Below are 9,641 nucleotides of genomic sequence, written 5' to 3' on the forward strand. Positions count from 1 at the left end.
ATAACTTGTATGCATATATGCATAACCCATGGACACAGATAATAGGGCGGTGGAAGTCTGAGGCAGGGGACAGGGGTGGGTTATAAGGTGTCAATTGTTGAACAAAGGGGACATATGTAATACTTTGAACAATAAAGGTTGATGTTGTTCTTTTTTAATGAAAGCTGGGTTTGTGGAAGTTAATAAAGATGATGTTGGCCCTGGCCCATGTACTCTGTGGTTAGAGCGTGCGCCCATGCACTGAAGGGTCTCAGGTTTGAATACTGGTCAAGGGCAAGTACCTGGGTAGCAGGTTCGATCCCAGGCCCCTGGTAAGGCACATGCAAGAAGAAACCAATCGATGTGTGTCTCTCTCACCAATGTTTCTTTCTCTCTCCCTCCCTCCTCCCTTTCCTTCTCTTTCCCTCCCTCCTTCCTTCCTTCCTTACCTCCCTTCCACTCTCTAAAAATCAATGGGAAAAATATCCTCAGGAAGGAGTAACAAACAAAAACAAAATGATGTTGAAGAGGTTTTGGCATCCCGTGACCAACAACTCACAGATTAAGAACTAATGCAATTAATTGCAAAAGGAAAGGATATGAACCAAAAACTAATGCAATAGCAAATGAAGTCAACCGAAAATGAAGTCATCCAGGAACTGAAGGTGAAGCACTTGCATGAGATTTTTCACTATGAATGACCTTGCTGCAATGACTACAGAAAAGTATGACTTTAATTTTGAAAGGGCATGTAGGTTTAGGACAAGTTTGCAGGATGTTTTGAGCCTACAAAGAATTGTATGATAGAAAAATGTGTCATGCTTAAGCAGACAAGCATATTGTAGAATATCAAGCCTTCCACATCAGCCACAACAGACAGCTAACCTTGGACCTCAACTTTCAATATTAAGATAAGCAGACATAATCTGCCTGCCCTGATGGATTCAGACAATGATGAGATGTTAACAGATGACCCTCTGCCTCTCTCTTCTACACCTACCTCCCACAATCCCAAGCTCCATCAACTCTGCCTAATACAGCATCATCACTACCTCTCAACTTCCAGTGTGCTGTCTTCCCAAATCTAGTAAGGCGAACTATACCATACATACATTATTTGTACTTTATACAGGCTGTGTAGTTATCATATGATTCCTGCTTTTAATATTGTTAGTGTTATTTTAGGTTTTGCGTGTTATCTGGTATGATTTGGTAGGTTATTTGGGGAATCTAAGAATACTCAAAAAATCTCCATATAAATTAATGGTAATTGTTTTTCACTTTGTACCATTTCTGCTTACAGAAGATTTCATAGGAATACTCTCTTTTCTGATAGCAGGAAAAACCTGTACTCAGGGGACCTTTCAACCAGAATTTTTTAAATATATTTTTATTGATTATATAGAGAGAGGAAGAGAAAGGGAGAGAGACAGAAACATCAATAGGCTGCCGTACCCAACCAGGGATCAAACCTGCAACCTGGGCATGTGCCCTGACCAGAATCAAACCAGCAACCCTTCGGTGCATAGGATGACGCTCAACCAACTGAGTCACACTGGCCAAAACTCAACCAGAATTATTTAACAGACTTCTCCTTTTCTTCTCTTTCTCATTCTCTCTACATATATACATATACACATGAACAACACACATAAATTCATGCAGATTTCAAAGAGAAACTAAGTCCCTTTATAGGGAAAAAGAAAATGTCCTCACATTTTAAGAACCAGCACATCTTTGTAAACTACCTGACAAAAAGACACTGCTCATAGCTTATTCTATTCTATTATAAATAATGAGGCATTGCTTAACAAAATGGAAAGTCCTCAGAAACTGTCTCCAGCCCAGGTTTGCTAATAATCTTATTTAGTTGGGAAAGAATGTGCATTTTTAGATCCCAAAAAAAACATGGTTCTATTATATGAGTCAACAATGTTTTTCGTATAGGCCAGATAGTAAATATTTTAGGCTTTGAGAGGCAGTCTCTGTAGCAACTACTCAAGTCTGTCTGTAGAGTGAAAGCAACCATGAACAATATAAATAAATGAGTGTGATTTGTTCCAATAAAGCTTTATTTATAAAACAAAGCAGCCAATTCCTGCACATTAATGTTAACTCCGTGTTCTACAAGGATCCAAATGATGAACAACCATAGAATCGAAAATGCAAAAGTCTACCTATTCTATTAAATTAATCCATGTTCTATTAATCAATGAGGCCAGTGCTCTTAGACTATGAGGAAAATATTTAAAATACAGAGATCTCAACTGCTGCTTCAAAAATCTAAGGTATATCTCAACTACAAAATGAAGAGTTCGTAGTAAATGATCTTCAGAGTGCATTCTACCATTAAAATTCTATGTGCACGTTTACAAATAAGCAGCCTAAGGCGTGGAAAGATTAAATCACATTGCCTTGTCACCATAAGTAACTGCCAGAAAAAGTAACTATGGACAACGAGTTACAGACAATATAAGTACCTCTGAAAAGGTGTTAATCCGTAAGCAAAAGAGTGGTTCACATTTCAAAACAATATTTATTCCACAGACTCCAATTCAGAAGATCTGGATCCCAGCTATGTTAGTTATCACACATTGAGTAAGACCCTTAACTTCCTCCTCCACAAAATGAGGACAAAAATACTACCTCATGGCTTGTTGTCTGGGGGAAAAGGGTAAAAAATGTAATGTAAAATAGAAAACTAGCAAGATGATGGGTGTTAATAAAACAATACAAAGAATTACAATAAACGTGAATGGTCTAAGTATACCAATTAAAAGAGAGACTGCCTGAATGGATTGAAAAAAAGCAGAAATGCTTTTTTTTTTAGATATAACTGACATAGACTATTATATTAGTTTCAGATATACAACATAATGATTTGATATCTGTATACAGTGGGAAATGATCACTTTATAAATCTAGTTAAGTAAATGCACTTTAAACATAACTATATAAAGTTATACTTAAGTTAAAAGGAGCTGGAAGGAGGGGAGTTATGGGGGGAAAAAAGAGGAACAAATGTAATAATCTGAACAATAAAGATTTAAAAAAAAAAAAATTAAGAAACCTGCCCAGTCAAGTGTTGTTCAGTGGTTGAGCATCGACCCATGAACCAAGAGGTCCCCGGTTCAATTTCCAGTCAGGGCACATGCCTGGGTTGCTGGCTCCATTCCCAGCAGGGGGTGTGCAGGAGGCAGCCCATCAATGTCTCTCATCGATGTTTATTTCTTTCCTTTTTTTTAAATATATATTTTATTGATTTTTTACAGAGAAGAAGGGAGAGGGATAGAGAGTTAGAAACATCAATGAGAGAGAAACATCAATCAGCTGTCTCCTGCACGCCGCCCACTGGGGATGTGCCTGTAACCAAGGTATATGCCCTTGAGCAGAATCGAACCTGGGACCCTTCAGTATGCAGGCCGACGCTCTATCCACTGAGCCAAACCGGTTAGGGCTCAGTGTTTCTTTCTATATATCCTTCTCCCTTACTTTCTCTATAAAATCAATAAAAAGGTATTTTTTAAAAATTAAGAAACCTGACACTACATGTTTTCAGGAAAATCTTCCAATGAAAGCAAATGAGGGTAGACTTCTAACAGGTGTGGACCCCTTGTCTAAAAGGAGACAGTACTCTCCCAAAATCGGGTTCACATGCAATCCATGTAAATACATATACACTGTGGGACAGAGTTGGCTCCATCCTGAAAAGATGACTTCATTTACTTTTCTTATTGTTGACAGTATTACAGATGTCTCTCTTCAATGTCTTATAACTTTCTGAGTATAGGTCTTTTACCTTAATGGTTGAATTTATTCCAAAGTACTTTTTATTAATATTTTAGAGAGAAGAAGTGAGAAGGAGGGAGAGAAAGAGTGAGAGAGAGAGAAACATCGATCAATTGCCTCCCACACGCGCCCCAACCAGGGATCGAACCCACAACCTGGGTATGTGCCCTGACTGGTAATCGAACCTACCACCTTTCAGTGCACCTGATAACACTCCAACCAACTGAGCCACACTGGCCAGAGCTCCAAGGTATTTTTTAATGCAAATATAAATGGGATTGTTTTCTTAGTTTCCCTTTCTGATAGTTCATTGTTAGTGTACAAAAATACAATAAATTCTAGGCATTTATTTTGTATCCTGCTACTTTAATGAATTTATTCATCAGTTCCAGTAGCTTTTTGGTGGAATATTTAAGGTTCTCTCTATATAGTTTCATGTCATCTGCAAATAAAGACAGTTTTACTTCTTCCTTTCCAATTCGAATGCCTTTATTTCTTTTTAGTGTCTGATTACTCTGCCTAGGAATTCAAATACCATGTTGAATAAAAGTGTTGAAAGTGGACATCTGTGTCTTGTTCCTGACCTTAAGGAAAACTATTTTAGTTTTTCACCATTAAGTATGATGTTAGATGTTGGTTTGTTATATATGTTCCTTATTATGTTCAGGTATGTTCCTTCTATTCCTACTTTGCTAAGAGATTTGATCATGTTAATGGATTTGTGAATACTGAACTAATCTTGCATCCCAATAAACCTACTTGATCATGGTGTATAATCTTTTTTATGTGTTGCTGAATTCAGTTTGCTAATATTTTGTTGAGGACTTTTGTATCTATCATCATTAGAGATATTGGCCTACAGTATTTCACTTTTTTCGAAATGTCTCTGTCGGGTCTGGAATCAGCATAGTGTTGTTCTTGTAAAGTGCGCTTGGGAGCATTCCTTCCTATTTAGTTTTTTGGAACATTTTGAGAAGAGCAGGTGTTAGTTCTTCTTTGAATGTTTGGTAAAATTCACCTGTGAAGCTATCTGGTCCAGGACTTTTATTTGATGGGAGGTTGTTGTTTTTTTCCAATTTCATTAGTAGTTATTGGTCAGTCTGCTCATATTTTCTGACTAGAGGCCTGGTGCACGGATTCGTGCACTGGTGGGGCTCCTCGGCCTGGCCTGCAGGGATCGGACCAAAACTGGCTGTCCAACATACCCTGAGGGGCCCAGATTGCAAGAGGCGGTTCTCGGGTGACGCACCCTGGAATCAGGCTCCCTCCTCTCTGGTTCCCGGTGCATCACACAAGAACCGCAGCTACCAAGTCACCACAACTCAGCAGCTCCTTTGTTGAGCATCTGCCCCCTGGTGATCATTGCATGTCATGGCTATCTACCAGTCAGACAGTCACGTAGGTGTGTGTGTGTGTGTGTGTGTGTGTGTGTGTGTGTGAGAGTGTGTATTCGTCTTGATTCACTCTTGAAAGATGGTATGTTTCTAGAAATTGATCCATTTCTTCCAGGTTATCTAATTTGTGGCATATAATTGTTCATAATTTTTCTTTACTCCTTTGTATTTCTGTGGTGTCAGTTGTCACTTCTCTTTCATTTCTGATTTTATTTATTTTGGTCCTCTATTTTTCTTTATGAGTCTAGCTAAAAGTTTATCAATTTTGTTTATCTTTTCAAAGTACCAGCTCCTGTTTTCATTGATCTTTTGTATTTTTTTTTAGACTGCATTTTCATTTTTTTCCACTCTGACCTTTATTTTTCCTTTCTTCTATTCACTTTAGGCTTTGTTTGTTCTTTATATAATTACTTTAGGTATAAATATAGATTTCTATAAGATTAGTATGTATACTATCTACTGCTCAGATGCCCTAAACCTATATGAGTACCTTCAAAGAAACTCACTGACATAGTTTCATTCCCACACTGAAGCATCACAATTAGAAATCAGATTTGCTTTTCACCCAGATCAACCTGATAATTACCACTGTGTTCCAAAATTCAGAGAAGAATCAATATTATTTCTTAATTTCATGTTTTTAGAGGATTTCCTAAATGCTTAAACTAGTCTGTGAAGTAAAAATGACTAAATATCAGTAAAGAACTGTTTCAACTCCTTCCTCTATGTTTTGAAATGCCTCTAATATAAAGAAAAAAGTGTTAGTTTAAAAAGAAAAAGGCCCAACAGAATGGAATATTTAAAAAAATACAACAGTATTAAATGGAAGTACGAATAAGAATGTTATTTGTAGAGACAGTTGAGAGAAGTGTTGAGTGGTAGGCTCCAGAGCCAGCATGCCTAATTTAGTGCTTGTGTAATCCTGGGCAAGTTTTTTAAAACTCTGTGCCCCACTTTCCTTTTCTATACAATGGGGATAATAACAGTAATAATCTCAGAGTTGTTGAAGATTAAATGAGTTAAATCATGTAAAGCAATTAATATTTTTATTGTCGTTGTTATATATTTTATTGATTTCAGAGAAGAAGGGAGAGGGATAGATAGATAGAAACATCAATGATGAGAGAGAATCATTGATCAGCTGCTGCCTGCACGCCCCACACTAGGGATCAAGCCCACAACCCAGGCATGTGCCCTGACCAGAAATCTAACCGTGACCTCCAGCTTCATATGTCAATGCTCAACCACTGAGCTACACCAGCCAGGCAAGCAGTTAATATTTGACCACTGTTTTCCAAATAGGTGGATAAAAGTCCAAACTTTTAATAACACTGTTGATAAGGCTGTTAGAAAACAGGGAGTCTCATTCCCTGCTTAGTATTAAGCCTCATGGAGGGCAATTTGGAAATCCCACTTTTGAGAATGTATTCCATTGATATTCTTGCACAGGTCTGAAAAGACAGGTATATTCCAGGTTTTATATCTCATAACGGAAACCAAATATCCATCAAAAGTGATGATTAAACAAAGTATGGCAACTTCATGATATGGAACACTATGTAGCAGTTTTGGTTTTTTTAAACAGATTGGCATGGAAAGATCTCTTAAGTCTTTTCATAAGTGAAAAACGCAAGATGTGTAGAACAATGCATATGGCATGTTATGTTTTGCATAAAAAAGACTGAAAAATCAAAATACATATTCATCGTTGTTGGTTTTTGCACTAAGAAACTAACAATGGTGGGACGAAACTGGGCAGATGGAAGACAAGATGGGAGGGACACTTCAAACTGTTTATGTTTGGGCTTTTTTTTTTTTTTGCTTTTTTTTAGCTATATGAATATTTTACCTATTCAAATATTAATTTTAAAAACTATTTTTTTAATGTTAGTACTTGGTGATGGGGAGACATGAAGAGATAAACCAAAAGAACTTATATGCATAGCCCACGGACAATAGGGTGGTAAACACCTGGGGGCGTAGGCAGGGCTGGAAGGAGAGGGGTACAGGGGGAGGAATGGGAGACATCTGCAATACTATCAACAATAATATATATATGAAAAAACGAATGTCAGTCTTATACTTTTTGCCAGGGGTCCTCAAACTACGGCCCGCGGGCCACATGCAAATACAAATATTGTATTTGTTCCCGTTTTGTTTTTTTCCTTCAAAATAAGATATGTGCAGTGTGCATAGGAATTTGTTCATAGTTTTTTTTTTAAACTATAGTCCGGCCCTCCAACGGTCTGAGGGACAGTGAACTGGCCCCCTGTTTAAAAAGTTTGAGGACCCCTGCTTTATGCTCTTGAATATTAGCTGCAATTATTTCTGTTATTTTTTTCCAAATATATATTTTTTATTTCAGAGAGGAAGGGAGAGGGAGAGAGAGATAGAAACATCAATGATGAGAGAGAATTGTTGATCAACATGTGACCAATAGAGCCCACAACCCGGGCATGTGCCCTTGACTGGAATCGAACCTGGGACCCTTCAGTCCGCAGGCTGACACTCTATCCACTAAGCCAAACCAGCTAGGGCTATTACTGTTGTTATTAGTAACACTAGTAGTAGTAGTAGTAGTAGTAGCAGCAGCAATCTCAAAAAACCTTTCTTTTTTTAAAATATATTTTTATTGATTTTAGAGAGAAAGGGAAAGGAAGAGAGAGAGAGAAACATCAATGATGAGAGAGAATCATTGACCAGCTGCATCCTGCATGTCCCACACTGGGGATCGATCCTGCAACCCAGACATGTACCCTGACCAGGAATCAAACCATAACCTCCTAGTTTATAAGTCGATGCCCAACCACTGAGCCACACTAGACAGGTATCTAATTTTTTTAATCCTCACATGAGGCTATGCTTTTCATTGATTCTAGAGAGAGAGTTAGGAAGAGGAGAAAGGAGGAAGAGAAAGAGAGAAACATCAGTTGCCTCAAGCCTACCAGAGATAGAACCGCAACCTGGGTATTGCCCTGACCAAAAATCGAACCCGTGACCCTTCAGTGCACAGGATGACGCTCTAACCATTGGACATACTGGCCAGGGCTCAAAATGCCTCCTTTCTAAAGCCTTTTTCTTACTCTCTCTGCACAGCAGCCTCCTCTAACTCCTGAACTATATAAGGAATTTATCATTTTCTATTCTATTGTAAGTGGCTTAAGTCTTATTCATGTTTAATATCCCAGGAACCTTGCTTTCACCTAGTAGATACAAACATTCTGGAGAAACAGTAACCTACAAGTACTCCAAAGAAGAAAATGGTGACCATTTCTAAAGGGATTATACTCTATAAGACTTAAAATTTGAAAAACTTGAATAACTAGATTTGCTAGCATTCTTTCAACTACTACTGCCCAGCTAAAATTTTCTCTGGGTCACAAAGTCTTTCCTTATCCCAGGACTTCCCTAAACATGGGAATCATTCCCAAGCCAAGACACTACATGTACGAACTCTTTAACTCGCTGCAATCTCTGAAATGTCTTCTGTCCCAAGTCCCAACACCCTGGTACATCCTTCCTATTAGAAAAGCATTTGTTTTGAGTGTCTCCTTTTAGAAAGATGGCTCGTATTAGACAGCGAATAAGGTGCGCTTTTTAGCTGGAGAAGAGCTCACACCTGATTCCTAATTTGCTCGGTGTTTTGTTTGTTCTCCTGGTACAGAGGGTAGTCTATCACTGACCGCTCGGCAGCCCGATTCTAGATGTCATTCCAGCACACCAAATACCCCACTGACAGCTCAACAGCCGCTTTCCGTGCAGGCCCCTCCCACTCGCTCCTCCCTCAACCCCCACAAGCTCCACAGCTCCTTCGCACACAGACACGCTGACAGTTCCGAAGTCCTTCTCCCTACGCTGTCCTCCCCTGCAGCTGCAAGACCACCTCCCCGCCTCTCATCATCCCACGAACCAATTCGGTCCAATACCCCTCCCAGCCAAACCAAATCACACCATCACCTCTTCCCAGGAAGCACGCCGCTTGCTACAGCCTTTCCCAACAAGTGCACCATTGACAGCTCGATACCACATTCCCCAAGAATCCTTTTCCTCCTCCTACCCCACGCACAGGCTCTTTGCTCGCTCTCACTCAGTCGCCTTGGCTTCCCCGAAAATTCACAGCCCGATCCTTAAACCTGCTCTCCGCTCTCCCCTCCATCTCACCCCCTCTCCGCCGCTGACACCTCAGACCCCTCCGTCCCCGGGTGCCTGCACCCTCCCTCCCCTGCTCCTTTCCCTTCACGGCTCAGGATCGGCCCCCAAGCCCCCATTCCCGGTCTCCCAAAACCCAGGCCCGGCCCTCCCGCTGCGCTCCCCGCCCCGGGGAGGGCTCCACTCACCCGCTCTCCCGCATCACGTTGCTGTCCCCGCAATCGCAGGCGCCCCCAGCCTGGCTGCGGGAACATGTTGAAGTCGTGTCCCGAGTGGTCGCCCTGGTGAAGCACTCGGCGCACAGCGACATGCAAGGGGAGATGCCGCACG

At 40.1% G+C, this 9,641-nt stretch overlaps 1 protein-coding gene across 11 annotated transcripts in view; it reads right to left on the reverse strand.

Moving 5' to 3' along the window:
* Positions 1 to 9,635, reverse strand: part of UBR3 (ubiquitin protein ligase E3 component n-recognin 3 (putative)) — a 173,364-nt gene extending 163,729 nt beyond the window's left edge. For 10 of the 11 annotated variants that reach the window (XM_023745047.1, XM_023745010.1, XM_023745011.1 and 7 more), the window contains exon 1: positions 9,500 to 9,635. In XM_023745047.1, the coding sequence (XP_023600815.1) occupies positions 9,500 to 9,621 (122 nt within the window). In that variant the 5' untranslated portion in view covers positions 9,622 to 9,635. Of the gene's footprint in view, positions 1 to 3,053; positions 3,109 to 9,499 lie in introns of those variants that run through there. The other variant, XM_023745044.1, reaches the window with a different exon arrangement.
* Positions 9,636 to 9,641: the final 6 nt, after the last annotated feature.

Source organism: Myotis lucifugus, unplaced genomic scaffold (genome assembly GCF_000147115.1).
Source record: "Myotis lucifugus unplaced genomic scaffold, Myoluc2.0 scaffold_5, whole genome shotgun sequence".
Taxonomy (NCBI): Eukaryota; Metazoa; Chordata; class Mammalia; order Chiroptera; family Vespertilionidae; genus Myotis; species Myotis lucifugus.